Below are 21,275 nucleotides of genomic sequence, written 5' to 3' on the forward strand. Positions count from 1 at the left end.
GCTGAAAGCTGACTTTAGCCTCTTCTCAGGCTTGTTGAGTAACAGCCAGTGTCTGCTACTGATTGTTTAAGTTCCAGATGGATGAATTTCTAAAAAGAATGCTTTAGTAAGCACTGCAAGTAAAACATTATACAGCCCTTTTCTGTTTTAATTATATTAGTCTTCTAAGGAGACACTGTTTGCTTATTCCAGGTATTTGTTTCTGTTCCATAGTTCAATGTTGAACATAATTGTTGTTCCTGCTGAGAGAACAAAAGGTGCTTGACAGGAACTGACCCTGTCCATGGTCAGTGGAGGAGGCCTTGCTGTTTCCAGAGCCAGGAAATGCTTGACAGGGTTTGTGACAGCCACGTGTAGCTGCCCTTTAGGATGAACCAGTGGAGCCAGTACCTGAAATAACCTCTGAAGAGGAGGACAGGAACCTGCTGGAGTGAGCCCAGAGCAGGGACACAAGGATGGTCAGAGGGCTGGAGCTTTGAACACAGGCTGAGAGAACTGGGGCTGTTCAGCCTGGAGAGGAGAAGGCTCTGGGGACACCTCCCAGTACCTGAAGGGACTTACAGGGAATGTGGAGAAGGACTTTTCCCAAGGGCATGGAGTTACAAAGGGTTGCACTTTCAAACTGAGAGTAGGTCAAGATTAGGTATTGGGAGAGATTCTTTTCTGTGAGAGTGGCGAGGTGCTGGAACATGTTGCCCAGAGAGGACAATTGGTACTTGATTTGGATGTGACCCTGCAGGGACCCAGGACGCGTCGTCCCCAGTTGTGCAGCCTTAGTGCTGATCAGCACAGATTGAACCAAATAAATGCAGAAGACGAAGTGGCTAAGCACAGGGGCAGCTCTTTGGCTCTCAAAGCAGGATTGTTCTTTCAGAAGAGGAAAGGTCAGTTTAAAGAGGTGAGGCCAGGCAACTTCCTTTCTTTGGTGGGGCCTAAGCCAAAGCAAGACCCTGCCCTTCTCAGTGATACACACAAGGCAGATAGAGAGCAAGTTTTCCCTGGCTAAACCAGAAACCCCATCCTCACGCAAGCTTGATTTAACACAAAGCAGCATCTGAGTAAAACATAAAAAACCCCAAATTTCAAACAATCAAAGGCAAAATTTTAAAAAAATTTATTCCCTCAATATATATATACAAGACTTGACATACTTCTGTACAAAGGTGTAAATGGTCTTTGCTGTGATTTGTTGTGCATATGCAGCTTAGTAGACAGATTTAACATTCAATTTGAATCTCAGTGCAAGTAGGCACTAAAACATCCACCATACCTTCAAGGTATAAAAAGACATACCAATTGTACAGGTTTCTCCAGCATATTTTGTTACAGTGCAAAATGCTATGAAACAATGCTTCTTTAGAAAATTCATATATATTAAACACATATTGCACTTGTCCCAACCAAAAGTGTAACACGTTGTACTTACTGAACTAGTTTGATATGTTTGAAAACATTGCTCACACACATACAGTCCTTCCTCCTGGCTCTTTGTGCCAAATATGTGTAGCTTTTAGCTCAAATCTTAAATAACTCATTGTAGCTCTTTGGCTAATTCAATTCTTCTTGAACAGACTGGTAAAAAAAAATACAGCAGATTAATGTAACAAGAAAATTCTCTAAGACCCTTTTCAGACTTCTTTCCAGTAGCACTGTAACTTAATACATAAAAATCAGTATTGTTCAAATTCATAATGCAAGTGTATTGAACAGTGGCCATTTCAGACACTTACACCGCTGTTTTCTGGAAAGATATGAAACCTCCAATCCTAGATATTTTACATATTTCTAAGATACTTCAGGCTGCTAAGCTAACATTGCACCCACAAACATTTTGTGCAATACCACAGGCAGGACTTTGACTTCTGTACATCACTGGCTGCTATGGGGCATGTTGGGAGAAGTGGTGCAAAGTTGCATTAACTTCAGAGAACAAAGTCCACTGGACTGAACCACTCAATGCAGTCCGTGCACCCACTACATGAGAGAGAGGTGAGGGCAAACAACACCAGTCCTACTACATTTGAGTTTCCCTAAATCCTTACAAGCCTTGAGATTTGAGGAACAAGTGCATTTGAGTGCAGATGCTAACTTTGTGCTTAAGATATTTATTCAAAGCTGAAAGGTCAGGGAGTAACTTAGGTACAAATTTTTTTGCTTGTTTGTTTTTTACAAATCAGTATGAACAAAGTTGCTACTAAAACCATTGACATATAAAAGCAAAGGAAAACTAAAACACAGGACTAGCTGAATGCTAGTCCATGCCTTTACAGTTCAGGGTTACCTGCAAAATGCCTCCACCACTAAACTTCTTCTCCCTTCTTCACCTTAGAGGAGTACACTGGCTCCTGTCACATACAAAATGAGTATTTCTTTCATGAAAGCATTTCTGCATTCAACTCAACTCAGTCATTCAGAACCTGAGTGAAAGAAAACTCAATTTCTGGTGCTAGAACACTCTCCAGAGCCTCTTCTGGAGCCACAACAGCAACTTTCTAAGGGCAGGTCCCCCTCTCACTTGAATACTACTAGATGTGGAGTCCTGAATAAGGCAAGACGCTGCTTCTACAAGTAGTGAGATGAAATCCCAATTTGATACATTTAGGAATTCTTTATACAGATAGCATAACTCTACACTACCTGTGTGGGCCAAGTGTTCATGTTTCACAAAACCCAACCAGCTGGGCTTTGGATGGGGAGAACAAGGAGAGAAGGTTCACAGACTGGAAGGCTGGGGGATCACCGGAGCCGGCTCACATTCGGGAAGGTTGTCCTCTGACTTCATGTACATCAGGAACACAGTGACAGTGGCAAAGGTGGCTGCATTGACGGGAAAAGCACGGAGCAGCGTGGAGGTGAGGCCCCTGGTGAACACCCTCCAGCCCTCCTCGTGGTAGCTCTTGCGGATGCAGTCCAGGATGCCGCTGTACTGCGTGACGCCCCCGACGCCGTCGGCCTGCAGCCGCGACTTGATCACGTCCATGGGGTACGTGGAGAGCCAGGACACGATTCCCGACATCCCCCCGGAAAACAGCAGCTTGGGGATAACATAGCTGTCCTCAGCCTCACAGCCCAGGTACCGAGTCATGCAGTCATAGGTGAGGAAGTAAAAGCCAAAGCTTGGGGTTTCTCGGATGAAGGTAGAGACCATGCCCCTGTTGATGCCCCTTAGCCCTTCCTTCTGGTAGATTTTGATCAAACAGTCCAGAGAATTTTTGTAGTTCTTCGTTTTCAGTTTGTATTCTCCCGTTCCTTGAAGCTGCATCCTTGTCTTGGCCAGCTCCATGGGGCAGCAGATGACACACTGGATGGCCCCCGCTGCTGAGCCTGCAATGAACTGGTTCAGAGGAGTGTCTTTGCCCAGAGCACGGAGGGTGTTTCCTTGCACACCGAACACCAGGGCGTTAATGAATGTCAGTCCCATCATTGGTGACCCAATACCTTTATAGAGTCCAAAAGCCTAATGGAAGGAGGGAGGAAAACCCCTTTTTAGCACTGGTGTGGATAACTCCTCAAAGTGCAGAACACAGCCTTTCTGGCTCTCCCTTGTACCCCATCACAAACACCTTGTTTTGTAATAAGAATTTCATCTCTCCCTAGGACACAAACATCTAAGCAATCTAGCAGTACAAAAATATAATTGAACACATTCAGAAAAGAATCTTACTCCACCCAGAGATCAGTTCTCTGGCAAATTTTATACTTTTTTAAAGTAGCTCACTTAAAGCCTGAAACAAACTTCTAAACAATGGTCCTACAGTTTCAGCAGCAGCAAAAGCACCTTGCCAATTTCTTCATTCATTGCTTAAATTCTCAGAAAACTAGTTATTTAAATAACTTCTTATCTTATTAAAGAAGTTAGCCTCAAAAGACCATCTTCTGACTTACTGATCTTCTTCCCAAAGTTTCTGGCAAACTTCTGACTCCAGTATCTGCCCTAGGGTGATGGGAGGTTCAGAACATGCTTTATCTCTTGATCTTCAACATTTGTCAGCTTTGTTTTTAACAGCTTTCCCACCCTCCTGAGCCAAAATACACAAAGATTAAAAAAAAAATACACAAAGCAATAATTTTGTACTTACAGATTCTTGCTTTATGATGGACTGAAAGCAATGGAAAGTCCCACGGTAGAGAGGTTTCTCTACATTTTGAACTTGCAGACGGACCTATAAAAAGTTGTGTGAGACACCAATTTGTACATCAGGAACAGCCTAAAGGGTGAGCTACTGTCTGGTACCTATGTGGAGATTTTCTCTAGCAATGCATATGCAAGAGCACAGGCTGGACACTGGAATGCCACAAGTGGCACAATAATTTGAATAATCTTGTGTAAGTGTTTTGAATTAAGTTAGGGGTGAAAACATGAGGGGAAGAGGCTCATTAACTTCCTGTAACTATTAGCAAACCAGTAATGGAAGGGCACATTGACATCTAGAATTTCAAACAGATGCTTTCCAGTACAGGCTGCAATAGGGACTTTCTTTACCTGCCAAGAATACTTCTGTTCACACTAAGGAATACTTCTGCAAACCTGAGACAATTTAATTTAAAAATCATCTGCAAGTCAAGCATGAGATTAGGATAATTTTAAAGGGATGGAAACTTTCTACAATACCCATAGTATTTCTAAATGTCTCATTTGTGCCCATTCATTGAGATCCAATTTTTTTTTTTTTCCAGAGGGTAGCTGGGCAGTGACTCCTAGGATGTCTGTCTTTACATAAGGGAAGGAGTAAAAAGCCATTTGTCCTTTTAAATTTCAGTCTGGTTTAGCTTTTTAGCCTGCTGAATGCAAGCAATTGGTGAGGGTGTAGCTGCTTCAAACCTTTAAACTTTAGCAATCAATTAACTTTTCCAAAACTGAAACAATATGTTCTGCTGGAGAGATAAATGCTATTGTAGCTGCTGCTCTTAGGAGATCCCTTTTCTGGATGCTTTTTAACCTATAATGGAAAATTTCACTTCTGTTTTTTTCATGCTTATTTGCCCTCAGCACACTTTAAAAGAGTCTCAGTTCTACCTAGCTCAGATAAAGCTCTACAGTCAGAAATGAAATCAGTTGATTTCACTGGATTGATAAAGTTATCAATCTTTGTTTGATCTCCTACATGGAGGGATGCAATGAACTTCAGAAAAGAAGCTTATCAGCCCTGTAATGCTGCTGCTGCAACTCCAGGGCAAAAAACTTCAGTCTATTATTCTGAGCAAAAGAAAAATATTTACATCTATGCGAAAGATTCCTGACCTTAATTTTTTTTATAGTTGCCTAAAGTAATAAAAAACACCACCACAGCAATGAGACTGCCATCTGTGTGTCTAGAAAATGATTTATGGAGGTGGTTTGTCAGAATCCTGTATTCAGGTTAGCTTTCTTCAAAGCAAAAAGAAATTGACAGTTTCAGTGTTTTTTCTGCAACATGTTATTTTATGCTTTGTAAATCACAACTTTAGTTTTCAGTGTTGTTTCAGTATGTGCATTAGTGTGTGCTAGCCATAGTGGGAGGCTGAGATCACCTTGGGTCTTGCAACATCTCAGCATTAAAAGCAGGATTACAGTAGGATTCAAAGAAAATAAATCCTCTGTCACTTCAAGTGACTTTTGGGGGTAGGCAGACTGTCAAAACTCCTATAGAAGCAGGTCCACAGGCAAAGGCAGATCTTAACAAGCTGTCATAACTGCACAAACAAAGGTTTTACTCCATATAGAATTTACTGTCATTGTTTCAAACCTTGTCTGTGACTTCCACACGTAAGGGCTTTGGGGGATTTGCAGCTTAGAAACCTTCTTACTTTATCTTTTCTGCTTGTGCTCAATAGTTTAGAAGTAGCCATATCTGTGGGCTGAATTTCCTATGGAATTAGCCAAATCTAGGGGCTGAATTTCCTAACAGCTCCCTCTATTTTTGTCTAAATAATTTTTGAACTATTAACCAATTAAGCTTTGCTGTAGGGTAGAATATTTAGAGTGCTGATTCTCTAGGTCTAAGAATGAAAATCCTCTTTCTCTTGAGCACAGTGCTGGTCACACAAGGGTACCCATATCAGCAAGCTGCCAGGTATGGCAATGAGTGCACATAAAACTTGCATTTCCATGTGTGTTAATGCCATATTCAACAAGCTCCTTAGTGTGTGTACAACTACAGGAAAGATGAATCATGTGCAAAGTTTATCCACCTGTTCCCTTCATTGCCCAATAACTTAGCTTCCTTCTTCTGGGAAAACACTGTTCCTAAGGTTTGAGCTCCACTAATAACACCCAGCAATGTCACATCACTGAAGACTTGCATGAAGGCACTCAAGATTAAATAAAGAAACCCAAAGCACTACATCCTCAAAACAGTCCAAGCATTCAATAATGTGGGAAATCAGTGACTTCAGAAGTATTTGAGCAATGAAAACATCATCCAAGAATATGTAGTGGATAAGACCTCAGCAGCAGTGTGCTTGAGATTTGGTTTTAGAGGCACTGTGTGTGGGAGTGTATACAGCCAGAAATGCATAGCAGAAAGAAGGTTCAGAATAAAACTACATTTAAAAAAAAAGGGATATTTAAACCCCGCTCCCTCCATGCCATAGCTGTAGAAGAGGGACACATCAGTTTAAAATTAAAAAGGGAAAAAGCTTCATAAGTCTTTCAGTTCTTTACTTGAACTAATACATTTGGGAATAAATTAAGACTGAGAGAAACAGAAGTGTTCACCTGGGCTATACTTACTAGGTAACTCTCCCGTGATGAGGCTTATCTGTCATCTACAACAAAGTAACACTTTTGCTGTTAATGAAGACAGCCCCTAGCTCAGAAAGTAAAGGCAGTTAAAAGCAAAAAAGCAATTTTACACATTACATCAACAAACCAGGGACAAAGAGTTTGCCAGTTCTGAGATCTGCTCAGCTGCAGGTTTTGCAGGGTGACTTCACCAGCTTAATGTCTCCCTGTGTGTCCCACCATCCCCCTCCCAGCCCTGTGAAACACGAGCACCAGCCAAAAAAAACCAAAAGAGCTTAAATGCCAAGGCAGATGTAAAACTTTGGCTTATCTAAGCAGCTTTGTTCAGTTATATTAAAAATGCACAGTCTAAGGTGACTAGCAGCTAGCCCTTTAAATACTGCAGAACAATAAAAAGTTAAGAATTAACACATATACATACACAAGTTATGCAATGTCTTTTTTTTTTTCCCTCAAAGGGTGGTTAGTTTTTCCACATACAGTGGTGGCTATGCCAGCTAATAATACAAACATTAGTATTTGTTTTAACAAAATAGAGATAAACACGTAAAATACCTTCCAAAGGATAGGAAAATATAATGTGTCACACTGGATTTCATTAAACATTTGAAAACAAATTATTTGCTCTATTGTGAAGTAAGATGCCTTTTTCCCAGGCTGATACATCTATTTTGCAATGATACATCTGCTGAAACCAGCATGGGGGCCCCGGTTTTTACAGTTAAATGTTCAGCTTCATGCAATAGAAGCTGTTTCACTTTAAAAAAAAACCAAAACAAACAAATCAACTAATAAACCTACACATGGTTACCTTTATTCTGAGCATAGAATTTCAGCAGTTTTACTGGATTCAATGATATGATTGATCACCTTTAGTTAAGCATGTAAAACTTGGCAGGGTGGGAGAGAAAAAGACAGCTGGCCCTGTACCACCAAAATAAAAATTGTGCAAGTCTGGATGATGTTATTCCTGAAAATACATTCTAGAATTCAGCTGAATTATTTAACTGTCAAATGTGCCACATTCTGAGCAACAAAAAGAGAGATTTTACTGCTTGAGCAGCTTGCAAGGAGGATCAGTATCCACCAGGTCAGGAATTGTGTATTGAATTAACCATGTGCTGGAATACAGAATGTGCTGGGGTCCTGGGTAACACTATCAGCCCTTTGCATATCTAAATTCAGCAAGGTACAGGTGTTCCAAATATAGAGCTACTACGTGGCACGCTGTCTGCTGCAGTCAAGTGACCTGATGGATTTCTTGAGCAGGGAATGCACTGATATCCCTTCCATTCTGCACTGCAAGGCTTTGGAGAAGGCTGCCAAAAGATGACTCAAATTGTCATTCTGTTCTGGAAAATGGGCTTGGGCTTCTGAGAGCCCTGGCTGAGGGACCCTCCAAGGAGATCTCAAATTTTGTATTTATAATAGCTGAAGTATGTGTAACACACACAACTAACCATGAGAAAAACAATTTTTACTTGGAAAGTTATAAAAATATATAATAATACTTGGAGGAAACAGACCCCAGACAAGCTCCATACTGTGGATTTTTATTGATTTTCACCTAGTGCTACAAATTAAGGAGTACTAGCAGAGCTTGAGGGGAAAACAAAACACCAACCTTTCAACTTACTACCAAAGTGTGTTTGAGCTACAAGTGCAGGGAGAGGCAGTTTCAGCAGTTAAGTGTTGAACAGCTGCAGAGAAGCAAGCTTAGAGCAAAATTTACTTCAATGCAAAGTTGTATTTCCAAATATGACATTGCTACTGCACTGAACTTGCAGTTTAAGGCCAAGGTTTATGTTACTAAGTTTTCACTTCTGAAGAGCTGGAGACTGAAGAATCTAAACCAGTAACTGCAGAGGGCTGCTCCAAGCTTTCCCACACAGATTTACACTCCTACAGTGACTGGGGACTTTTTTGCTCGGAGAAACTAAGTTTTCTACTTAGAGGAAAATACATTCCATAATGAACTCACCTTAACAGTGTCAAAGGGGTGTCCCACCAGCACACCAGCAGCACCTGAAATGAAATAAATGCCATGGTTGTTACTCTGAAGTTTCTTCCTGGCTCTGGAGCCACAGCAGGACCACCAGCCTGAGGCGTGAGTGCACAACATGGTTGGCAAACCAGTCAAACAGCATCCTACCAAGCCAGGAGATAAGAGATCTGCAATTCAGTCCTTCAGGCCAGCACCAGGTGCCTTTACACTTCCCAGGAAGGCTCTGAGCCCCAGGCAGGGGTTGAGCTGTGCCCACAGACTGTGCCACACCATATGGAGTGTGCAGCCACAGCTCCTGGCCTCAGCTCAAGGCAAGGAGCGGGCAGAAAATGCAGGTTTCCTCTAAAACACAATATCCCATGTACATATTGTTCTGTGCAGGCACAGAAACATGTGAACATGCCTGAAGGCAGCAGAGCATTAATGCTCTCTGCATTAATGGAATCTGGAACAGCCGCAACAGCAGCACCTGCAGAGGGACCGCACATTACTGAGAACCTTTGCTTTATTCTAGCATCAAAGGAATTTTCAGAAGCCACATGCAGGCCTATTAGTTGCACCGATCTGAACACAGGCATTGTGCACACACAGGCTGGAGCAATGAATCCTCTGTGACCCAGCAATCCCTGCAATGACCGCTGAGAACAGCGAGAGCTACACAAGCATCCTCACCTCTCCCACATCCCTGAGGAGCAGAGCTGCCATCCCTGCACAGGGAAGCCCTTCCCACCTCCCTGAGGAATGAGAGCTGCCCTCCCTGCACAGGGCAGCCCTTCCCACATCCCTGAGGATAAGCAGAGCTGCCCTCCCTGCATAGGGAAGCCCCTTCCCACATCCCTGAGGATAAGCAGAGCTGCCCTCCCTGCACAGGGCCTGCCCCAGAACGGAGCAGCCCAGGTTGTTGAAGGGCCAGCACGGCAGCAGCACGGCCCAAGATAGAAAAGCAGCAACGTGCACGGTGTTCGGCACGGAAAGGCCAGCGGGGCGGCTGACCCCGAGGGAACCCTGGCAAGGCAAGGAGCGCTAGGATGAAACCAGAGAGATGCCGAAAAAAGGAATTTAAAACATGTTTGCCTGGTTGGCAAGAAAAGCAGCAAGCGCAAATACGCGAAAAGACGCGAGAATAAGACTCCTGCACACAATTTAACAACTGCTAAATATAGCAGGCAGCAGGCCGGGGGAGCGCAGGATGCGTGTCCGTGTTCGCCCCTCTCCATCTTAGCCCTGCCCGGGGTCGCTGTGCTCAGGTCGGGGTTCCGATCGCCCTGCAGCCCCTGTGCTCGCCCCACACCCCAAACCCCCATCCCCGGCTCCTCCCAGCCCGGCACTGCGGCACTCGGGGGGCTCGGTGGCCCCGGGAGCTGCCCCGGCCCGGGCCCGGCCGCCGATGCGGCAGCTCGGCCGCTCTCACCGCCCCGCACCATCCTCCGCTCCCAAAATAACCGCGCCGCGCCCGGCCCTCCCCTCCGACCTGCCTGCCTTCCGCATTTCAAAAACACTTCTCTCTATCCCCTTCTCCGCCTCTTCTCTATTTCCTACCTTTTCATATTTCCCCCCTTACTTCCCTTTTTTCCTGCCTTTTTTTATTATTCTTTTTCTCTCACCCCCTTCTCCCTCTCTTTCCTTTTCCCCTTTTTCCCCACCATTTTTAACGATTATTTTCCCTCCCGCAGAGGCCGGCACTCACCGCCGACGCATCCCGCCAGGAAATCCAGAGCCATGCCGGCAGCGTGGGCCCTGCGCTCCAGGCTCTGCCGCTGCGCCCCCCGCCCGGCCCGGCCCGGCCCTTTCTACCCTGGCGAGGCCCGGGCCGCGCCCCCGGGGGCGGGGGCCGAGGGACAACTCCCCCCGGGCCGCCCCCTGCGCTGGCGGCCGCGCGGGGGCGGCTCCCGGCCGGCCGCGGGATGGAGAGGCCGGGAGCACCGAGACTGCGCTTCCCTCGGCACCTCCGGCACCTCCCTCTCCCTCCGCCTTCAACCTGTCACTGCTCTCTCTGCAGCAGCTGCGCACTGAGTCAGGAGGAAAGGCTGAGAGAAATTTGGGCGGGTGGGGAGGCGGTGGTTGGAGGGTGGAGGGGGAAGAGCATCCCTCTTGTGATGTATCAATGGCACCTCGGTTATTTTGGGGAGGGTGTCCTGCGGGGTCTTGCTTCCTGGGAGAGGCTTGTGGTTGGAAAGCCTGAGGAGCTGATAGTGTGAGGACTTTGGAGGGGATGTCCCCTTTTAACAGGGGTGAAATGCCTGCCAGACCTGTTACAGGGAAAGGCTGGGGGAGTCAGGGCTGTTCAGCCTGGAAAAGAGAAGGCTCCAGGGACACCTTCACAGAACTGGAAGGGACCACAGTGTTGGTTCTTGTCCAGCCTTCCTGCCTAAACAGGGTCATCCCAGAGCAGGTGGCACACGATTGCATCCAGATGGTTCTTGAATACCTTCACTGAGGGGAAACTCCAGACCATTTCCAGGAAATCTGTTCTGGTCTGCAGTCACTGCACAGCAAAGGAGTTCTTCATGTTCAGGTGGAACCTCCTGTGCATCGATTTCTGCCCGTTGTCTCTTGCTCAGCACCACCAATAAGAACCTGGGTCCATCTTCCTGCCACCCTCCCTTCAGATGCTCACAGACATTGACTGAGTCCCTTCTCAATGGTTTCTTCTCAAGGCTGAACAGGCCCAGCTCCATCAGCCTGAGAGATGTTCCTGTTCCTGGATCAAGTCTGTTGCCCTTTGCTGACTCACTCCTGGAGCTCCTTGTCTGTCTTGAGCAGCCCAGAGCAGGACACAGCGCTCCAGGGCTGAGTGAGAGGCAGGATCACCCCCCTCAACCTGCTGGCAATGCTGGGACATGTCAGAGGAGCTGTGGATGCCCCATCCCTGGAAGTGTCCAAGGCCAAATGGAATGGCACTTCAAGCCACAAGTTCTAGTGAGAGGTGTGTGTCCCTGCCCATGGCAGAGGGGCTGGAACTGGGTGGTTTTTGAGGTCCCTTCCAACCCAAATCGTTCTATGATTCCATCACCAGACTCCCCCAGAGAATATAATCCCAGAGAGGGGAGGAAGGGTTGCACCAGCAGATATGGGCCTTGTGCATTAAATGCTGCCCCCATGGCACAATGGGAAGTGTGGGAATGAGACCCTGTCTTTGGTGCTCACAGGCACAGCCGAGTGGGTCTTTGCAGAGCCCTGGATCTCAGTGTTGCACAGCCCTGCTGCGCTTCACCCTGCACAAGGGGCCTCTCCCTCCCCGCAGGCTTTTCTTGTTCTGCATTAATTCTGCTTTCTGCTAACATTGCCTGGCTTCAGAGTGCTTAAATGGGGAACTCAAGCTGTTGACAGTTTGAAAAGGGAGCCCTGTTTAAGCTGCTCGTTATTTCTGCAGGCAATGTCTGAGAAAGGGGAATACCAGTGGCCTAGAACAATAAGTGGCCTATTCCAGCTTTGCTTAGAGTAACAGGATCTTCTTCAGGCCTGCACAGTCTAAATTAATTTTGGAGGGTAAATTCCAGAAGCGGAATGGAAAAGCAGATAGGTGGATTTTTATTCCTTTTTTTTTTTAATTGCTTTCCATGGTGTGGCAGGGATTTTTTTAAGTTTAAAAGCTCCATGAAAAATCAGTAAGATCTTTCAGTGGAATAACACATTAAAAATCAATCCAGCTTTTTCCTTCTGTGCAAAGAAAGCACACAAACAAATCAACAAAGACAAGGATGATTTCAAAGAGGACTGAAACTACTAGTAAAAGGAAAAAAGAGAATCTATTCCACATTAAGGAGCTCTTGGACTATCATTGCAATTAATAAGTAGACAAGATGTAAATGTAAAACATTCAATGAATCCCTGACATTACCCATATCTTCCAATCCAATGCTGATTTAGACTCCTTCTCATCTCTAAAACCCATCAAATTGAATCAAGCACCAAGGTGTCTCTAGGATGCTCTGAGTCCCCTCATTCACAAACCTGCCCTACCTGGGGATGACCAGCTGGTACTAGAGAGCAGATAGATGGGCTGGTCCTGCCCCTGACTCAGCATCAGTGGCTTTGGGAGCTGCCCATCCTGCTCTGTCACCCACCTCCCAACAGGAGCCTTAGGTTTTACTGAACTCACACACCTGCAGACAGTACTTGAGACCAGACAGAAATCCCTGACCAGTCATTTTTCCTTAAGCATTGTATGCAAGTAAAAGTGGAAGTGATTTTCTGACTCTTGTATACCCTGGATCCACGGAGGAAGCTACAAGTACGTGCAGACTTCTCCAGGTGAAAATCCAAATGTTATAGGTCTCTGTCTTGTAGCACAAGACTTGGAAGGATCAGCTTTGCCTAAAAGGTTCCTGGCCAAACTGTTTTTAATCTGTTATTCAAATCCTCTGGTCTCCCAAGCAGCCTGCCTCAGAGGAATGACCTTCTCTACCAGAAGTGGTTTTGTAATTCTAATGTTTGCTCACAGTTGTCAGGGAAAACATTTCCTCTCTCTTTGTAGGCACTTCTAGGTTATCTAAAGATGGTTTCAGTCTTAGTCTTTTCTTCTCTGAATTATATTAATAATTATCTTCTGATCTCTGATTCTTCTTAGTCCCTCTTTCTTCAGCTGATGTGATGGTTCCTTGAACCAAGCCCTAAGGCCTTGCTGAGTGAGTCCTGGGAGATTACCCTGAGTATTTACAGACAACACTCTTGTTCCTGTATCTGGATATGAGATCAGATATTCAGAAGAGACATAACATAAAACATAATATAACATATAACATATAACACATATATAACATGTAACATATAACATAACACAATATGATATTGTTCACTTCTGGACAGCCTGTGACACATGATGTGCTCCAGGTCCCTTCTGGTAGATCAGCTGTGTGCCTCAATGTTCCCTACCTTGACCTTGCAGCTTTTTTCTGTAGTCATTCCTAGCTGTTCATGCTAAATTGCTTTTTCCAGATTGTATTTCCAGTTTGTCAAGATCACTTGAATTCTAATCCTGCTGGTGGTGTTTGTGCAGCCCCTCCCAGGTTGCTGCAATCTCCCAAGGCCTGTCTTGTTCCTGTATGCTTGAGCTGTTCCTAATAAGCTTTATTTCATTTTACAGAATGTTTTATTCGATGCTATTGAACCCCACTGGAGCACTTCAGAGGGGTGGTGGCCACTTTATGTACTGGTGCAGAGAACATCAAGGGCTCTTTGGTACGAAGTCTGAGATGTCCAGGGCTGGTTCACTAAGGCATGAGCATGGCTTTGTCCCACTGGGGAGTTTGTCCTTTGTTCTTTTTTTCTTGCTTGGGGTTTTGTTTTGTTTTCAGTTCAAGTTACACTTGTGAGGCAGCACTGTGTGAATGTGGATGAGTTTATTGATCTTGTGTGCGGGTGGGACAGTGAGTCACTAGAGATGCTTGTATTTGTGTGATAAATGAAGGAAGTGTTAGAGCTCTTACAGCTGGGTAGTATTTCTTAGATCAAGTATTTTGAATATTCATCCAGGGCCATATGTGTGCAGTACAGATATGGTTTTGGGGAGGACATCTAACCTGACACAGAAGGAAAACAGATTCAGTCATTCTCCTCTTCAGAGGAGGCTGTTTTCAGTCTCCTTTCAGGAGCTGTTTTTCTAGATTTCAGGCTGTTTTCCTAGATTTTTCAGAAGCTGTGTCTGATCTTGTGTCTGCTTTGTGATGTGCAATGCCTCTGGCTCAGAGTGTGACTCAGATGCCTGTTGGGACACTTGTGCCCTCCAGGCTCCATGGACTGGGCTCAGCTGTGTCTGCCTTCCCTCTCATTCTGCTGAGGCTCTTCCAAACAAAACTTGCAACTACTGGGATGCATCCCCTGCAGGGCTGGAGTGAGGGGTTGTGCTTTTCCTGCTTTCTTCTTCTTTGGGAGCACTGAGCTTCCTCATTGCATGGCAAAATGTGGGCCCTCAAATAAAGCAGGCAGAAAAGAAAGAGCCCAGAGCAGCTTGGGGAGCATACAGAGTCTACCAGCATGTACAGCATGTGTCTGAGAGAAAAGTTATAACTTAATCTAACCCTTCAAAAAACCTCCTACCTTTGTCCCTCTGTCTTTTAGGTGGAAGAGGCTTTGGAGAGGATGCTGGTGGGGTGAGATGGTAGAGGGATTACTCCTCATTCCTATGGCAAGGAGTGACCCTGTTGGCTGTCTGCTGTCCTCAATGGCACAGAGGGGAAATCTGTGAGAAGGTGCCACCAAACTGAAACCTGCTCAAGGGCATCAGGAGGTGGGGAATGGAACAGGAAAAAGGCAGAGAGCAAGCAGTGTGACAGAATAAACACTGCAGGTAAGTGTAACATGAAGCAGTGGGGCACAATGAAGTAGGAAAGGAATAAAAATGTGGAGTTGTGATGAACTCGTGGAAATTCTGGTGGCAGTGGCATGCAATAAAATATACATTGTTGACTCAGATGCTTCAAAATCTTTCTGTTTGCTTGTGAATTTGGCATCAACAATTGGCCATATCCCAGTAGAAAGATCTCACTACAATGAGGAGGGTGGTGGATGAGGGAGCCTCCTCTTTGCTCCCTAGAGCTTTGCTGAGGCTTGGCCAGCTCTGGGACTACCCTGATGGGAATTCTCTTTCATGCAGCCTTCTGCCCTCAGACCCTTCCTTAACTTCTGAGGTTAACTGCTGCATCATCACAGCTTCAGCAGTCATTGTGTTACCCAGAAAAATGCAGTTTCTATTTTGAGCTGTGACTGGATTTTGAACTCCTCCCTAGCACCTTCTTTGGCTCCCTGAATCACTCTTCAAAGTCTCTTTGGGGGCAGCAGCTCTGTGCCCCATGACATGTGAGTGTGGATGGCATTCAGACCCTGTGCAATGTGAACATTGCATTTACAGCAGCAAACTGCTTTGAAGGAAAACCTTGCATTTCCCAGAAGCTGCAGTCCAGCACAGCCTGGCTTGATGACAGAATCCTTTACAGAATGGCTGGCATCCAAAGCAGTGATAAATAAATCCAAGTGGTGAGATGAGAGAAACATTGGGGCACATTGTACATAGGAAAACAGCACCTTTGTCTGAAGAATAATCTTCTCCAGGTGAATTCACGGGGTACCTTTGTGTGGATTAATTTTCCTTGTCCATTTTCCAGGTATATTTCCTTTGTTTTCCTAAACATTCTTGTGTTTGCTGCCCTCCTTGTTGTTTGCATTGTCCCACTCAATGTTATGTTATTGAGTCAGATCTGTGGGATACTCCAGAACCTCTGGATGCAGCTGTACTTGAAGGCAGAGCAGCTAAGGCATTATTCTCAGGGGACTGGATGCCTTTATTATCCATTAACTTTATGACCTTGGGTGGCTTTAGGGTATTCTCTGACGTCATTTTCCCACTGGCTTCAAAGGTACTGTATGCCATGTTGAAACTCCTCAATCTGATACAACCCCTTGATAAGACTGGAGCTTCAAAGCATGAAATGTAACTGGTGCAGCTGTACAGGAGCTGAGTGCTGCTGAGACAGAGTGCCTTGCTTACAGATCTGCTGATGGCTGGAGGCTTTGTGATCCCCCAAAATGTCCTGGTCAGGGTCCCAGCATGTAAGGCCTCTTCTGTTCCCAGGGAAACCATGGCAGACAAACACCTGCCTTGGCTAAAACATGAAATTGAGCTTACCTTACCTGGCTCATACCTGAAATGCTGAGCTTGTGAGGAGCAGAGGTGCTGGGAGACAGGAGTGGCTTAGTGTGCTCTAAGTTGTAAGGTGCCCTGAAAAGTTCAGTCTAGCTCCAACTTTCCATGCTTTATCCTGGTAAAATGGAGACATTTTTATTGCTGGGAACACTTACCTTCTGGAAAGCCTGCCCCTCTCCAGTTTAAGTAGAATTGGCCAAGTTGTGACATGCACCTTCTGCTGTGTCTCAGCCTCTGCTACACGTGTATGTGGATTAGTTTGGGTTACTGGCATGTTGGAGAAGAGAAAGAAGCATAACCTGCACACTAAACAGTCCACACCTTTTGTGTTCATTCTGAGGAGGAATCTATCCCTGTTCATAGTCAGTTGGTTTGTGCTTTGTTCGAAATACAAAACCACAGCAAACCCCTGGGTGCTCCCCTAGAAGCAGATGAGAAATGAACGGACCAAAAAAGCAGGAAAAGCTGCCTACAGGCATTAGCCCAAGGTCTTTTCCTTGGCATTGTCTTTGTTTTCAAGCATCATACATATTTTGGGGGTTTTTTTAAACTAAACTGATGAGTTTTCTCCTTTTCTGTCATTTTTATGGTCAGCAAGAAGGCTGCAAGAGGGCTGGCTACACATGCCCATGCTGAGTCTTGTCCCCTTTTATCACAGGTTCCATCTTTGTCTCTGGGCTGTGATAGTACTAGGATGGCTAAGAAATTATAATTTCTTTTTTAATGTGTATTTGGGCAAGGACCTGAGTCCAAAGTACTTGAAGAATTGCAAGGACTATGTTCTCTTATATTTGCTGCAGGTGGAGCAGGTTTCTGAGCTGCTGGCTTTCCTTGGGGAAGGCCAGAAGACTCTGGATGCCCATGCAACCAGGGATGCTGAGAGCAGGTCTCCTGCAGAACCCAAATGCTGTTTAGCATCACAGTTTGAAGATGCCAGGGACCACGAAGAGGCATGCTGAGCTAAGAGAGGGGGCACTGAGTGCAGTCACCTGAGCTAATAACTCTCTACAGCCCAGCAGCTTTACCCATTTTCCCCTCTGCAAGTTACTCAGTCACTCAGCAAATACTCTTGTGATTGGTGACAGTGAGCAAAAACTGTTGGGAAATCACTCAGGACAGGAAGATAAAAGCTCAGTAACTGGCATCTTTATAGCATTTTTCCAGCCTGAATTTGCAGACAGTATAACCTAAGCCTCAGGCTGTTTCTGTGAGGTAAAAAGGTGCAATTATGTCTATTTTATAGATAAGAGAGCTGATAATACTGATTTAGCCCAGGGGAACAAGAAGCAGAACTAGGAGAACAAGCTCCTTTGCCTGCCTCATGGCTTTGTTTTTAAGTTACCCTGTTCTTACAGGAACCTTTCTGTGAGGCTAATGGCTTTTCACTGCAAACAGGTACAAAAATATACTTTCAACATCACGTACTTGAAATCCTCTGGCACAAGCTGTATTCACATGCACAGCCAAGGACTGGGAGACTAGGTGTCCAGCTAAATCTAAATCTATGCTAGGCTATTTACCAGAGTGGGCACACAGCCACTAAGGTTTGTGTCTGGACCATTTTTCAATATGTTGGCCTGTCTTCAAGGCTACTTCCTGCTGGGCCATTTGTGGGCTTCCAACTGTTACGTGGAATGCTTGTTGTTGCAACAGCCTTATAGTAAAGGCACCCATTTCTTGTAAACTGAAAGAACAGGCTTGGCAGGATGACCATTGTGCCTCTACTGAAACTTCTCATGAACTCTGCAAGTGGACACTCCTATGGCTCCTGAACAAATAAGGCAGGTGATAAGTGACTCTGTGCACTTCCTATGATACCCAGAGCCTGGTACTGCTAGTACTGGTGTCTGAGTATTCTTTGTTAAGGCTGAGAGTGCTCCTGAAAAAGCTATGGAAACTTCTGGCTTAGATTTTAATTTTTCGCCTGGTTGGGCCAATGGAAAAAGTCAGGTTAATGTTGGAGGCATAGGATTGAACCCTTGCTGCTGAAATGGGTCTATATCTGCACTAGGACAGTGCACACAGGCAGAGACCCCTGAATTAGTATTGATCAAGTTAGGATGGGTATCAGAGGCTGTTCACCATCACCCCCCCACCAACAACGTGGGGTTCTTCTCCAGCATTAAACTTGATCTGTAGCAGTATTTTAAGGGACAGACTTTGCTTTTCAGTTGTTTTCTATTTCTGCAAGATAAAATTCCTCTGTAGATATACCCTCTCAACATAAGCTCATTATAATGCTGGCATTTAGAAAAAGCTCTCTTTTCTGAACTCTTTGGTGCCAGGTTTTTCTGTTAAGTAACCCTTTCCCATGTGACTTTAGCAGCTGATCTCAAAGTCCCAGACAATAATGCCTTATAGCTCTAGAGCTGGGATTTCTTTCTAATTTCCAAGTAGCTCTGAGGTTGTTAAGTCATATAAAATCAGCTAGTTATAAAGGAAGAGGACCATTGGCTAGTCAATAATGTAGCATCTCATAGATTTTTCATTGGTGTAAAGCAGAGGTCTCAAGGAGACGCAGTTTGGGAATATTGCAAAAGAAGATACAGGAACACAGACTCTGGAGTGAGCACTGATGGTGCACCACCAGCATCAATAAATAGATTTGGATTGTCTCTGTTCCTACTACAAGAGCTGTGTTTTACTGTCTAACACCTGAGGTGCCTCTGCTGAAAGGGTAGAGGTTTGCACATTAACATCAGCATGAAATAAAGAGTTCTTTATGGCTTGGTGGCAGGGAAAAGCAGGCCAGGAAGGTGAGTGCCTCCCTCTGCTCCTGGCTCTCCAAGCCTGCTGCCAAGTCACTGACTACATCTTCTGTTCATTGAAGTGCAGAAATTGTGCAAGAGGTTGGACAGTAGCTCAAAAAGCAGTCAAAAAGTCAAAACAGTCCTGACACCCCCTCCCTCCATCACAGCAAGGAGTTCTTTTGCAATGCTGGCAATGCAGGCTGGTATAAAATCCTTCCTGAGAGCTTGCTGGGGTGGTGCTCTGTCAAACTTCCCCTTTTTTCTGTGCATCTCAGGGTGATGTAGTCAGGGCCTTCCAGGGGCTGAAGGGAGCCTGCAAGAAAGAGGGGGAGGGACTGCTTACAAGGACATGTGGCAGCAGGTCACAGGGCAATGGATCCAAACTGAAAGGGAGTAGGTTTGGATTAGATATTAGGATGAAGCTCTTTGCTGTGAGAATGATGAGGCACAGACTGCCCAGAGAAGCTGAGGCTGCCCCATCCTTGGAAGTGTTCAAGGCCAGGCTGGATGGAGCCCTCATCAACCTGCTCTAAAGTAAGGTGTCCTTGTCCACAGCATGAAGATTGGAACTAGATGATCTCTAAAGTCCCCTGCAACCTAAACCTGATTCTATGATTTTGGGGAAAGATCTATGTAACACTTTAAATTTTCAATATATACATAATTTCACAGGGGTGTTTGTGTAGGATGGGTGCTAATATTGTTACTTCCACCTTTTCCCATTATTTCCTCTTGAGCAGAGACTTGTGGCTCTCTGAGAAGTGTCTGGATCCTCACAGTGTCTTCATGGCAGTGGACACACCCGTTGTGCTGGTGAGAAGATCAGGTGTAGGGAGAAGGAATGACTTGCCCCAAGCCAGAAAATCTGTGACTTCTTAAATTACTGCGATCATCTTCAGTCTTGGAAATGTATTTTCCCTCCCTTTGGGAATGTGTGTAGAAACATTGCAACCTCATTTCAGCTTTCCAGAGGTGAAATCACATATCATTTATACCTGATGCACTTGCCAATGCTCAGAGTGCTTTCCTTTCTGCCTCTGTTTGTTTTGCTGTGAGATTCCTGCTGTGAGTTCTCGAGTCCTTGGAATTATTGGTTTTCCTTTAGTACCTGAGATAAAGGACAATGAGCTGCTTTGATTTGAAAATCCACAACATAGCTGGAGCCAGGAGGTTCCACCCCCCATCCCACCCCCAGCACTGGAGCCAAGGGCCAGGCCCTGCCAGCTCAGCACTGCTGGCGTCACCGGTGTCACTGCTGTCACCCTCTCCTGTTCTGCAATGTGCAAACAGCCCGGGGGCGGAGCGGGGCGATGCTGTTTGAACAGTCCCTCCAGTCAAGGACTTTTCCAAAAGAAATCGGACAGGAGTTAATGGTGTGCATGTGAGTGCAGCATTGCACAGTGCAGGTGGGATGGAAAATGCAACATGTTGTGGCAGGAAGTGAGGAAGGAGCGTTTTCTCAGCGAGCCTGACTGGATGAACTGGCAGGTGGCGGCAGAGCAGAAAGAGGACAGGCTTTGTAGGATGGATGGATTTGGTAAAATCCTGTGAGTGAGCTGTGGAAGAAGACTGGAAAATAAGGCCTCTGCTATTTTGTCTCACCTATGATGCTATTTTGTTGTCATCTTATTGCAGGGGTTCCATACTGTTGTTTCCTTATCACCAAAGTTTCATACCCTCTTGGTGTTTCTCATGGTCATCTCCTCAAAGCACTGACTCTTTCCTCTTCACAAAGCAGCCAACAAACTCCCATTCCCTTCAACTAGCCACCCAACTCTTTTATAGCACCTTTTTCTCATTGGTTACAGCTGTGGCCTGTTAAAGTCAGGCCTGTTCCCAATCTTTGCTAATTGGCCCAGCTGCAACTCCTTAGGGGTAAGATTACTTTCTACACTATCTTTATTTTCTTGTATTCTATCCCCCTACACTATTTAACACTGCCTGCCTGCCTGAAGGCTCTCTTCCCACCTTTCCTTTTGCTCCATGACTTGTACCAGTCCTCTAGACCCTCTGCCACTTTGCTGTGGAGCAGTTCTCTGGGTGGGCAGGCAGCTGCCTCCTCCTGTGAAGCAAATGGAGTGTTTCATCCATCACTCACTGGGCAAAATTAGGGCCTTCCTCCCATTTTATCACTTCAGTTTCATGATTTCATGA

The 21,275-nt window shown here is 45.3% G+C and overlaps 1 protein-coding gene across 2 annotated transcripts; it reads right to left on the bottom strand.

Annotated features, from left to right (window-relative positions):
• Positions 1 to 1,080: 1,080 nt before the first annotated feature.
• On the bottom strand, positions 1,081 to 10,544 carry SLC25A29 (solute carrier family 25 member 29). Of its 2 annotated transcripts, none has more exons than XM_054275889.1 (4): positions 10,417 to 10,544; positions 8,706 to 8,749; positions 4,080 to 4,163; positions 1,081 to 3,457 (listed from the first exon to the last, which is right to left on the bottom strand). In XM_054275889.1, exons 1-4 carry the CDS (start codon positions 10,448 to 10,450, stop codon positions 2,714 to 2,716), a joined length of 906 nt encoding a protein of 301 aa, XP_054131864.1. In that variant the 5' UTR covers positions 10,451 to 10,544; the 3' UTR covers positions 1,081 to 2,713. The 2 variants fall into 2 exon arrangements, with proteins under 2 accessions (XP_054131864.1, XP_054131865.1); XM_054275890.1 differs by lacking the exon at positions 10,417 to 10,544 and adding an exon at positions 6,713 to 6,747.
• Between the last annotated feature and the right edge of the window lie 10,731 nt (positions 10,545 to 21,275).

This window comes from Melozone crissalis, unplaced genomic scaffold (genome assembly GCF_028551555.1).
Source record: "Melozone crissalis strain CALT ecotype California unplaced genomic scaffold, PUWL_Pcris_2 ptg000018l_1, whole genome shotgun sequence".
NCBI classification, from domain to species: Eukaryota; Metazoa; Chordata; class Aves; order Passeriformes; family Passerellidae; genus Melozone; species Melozone crissalis.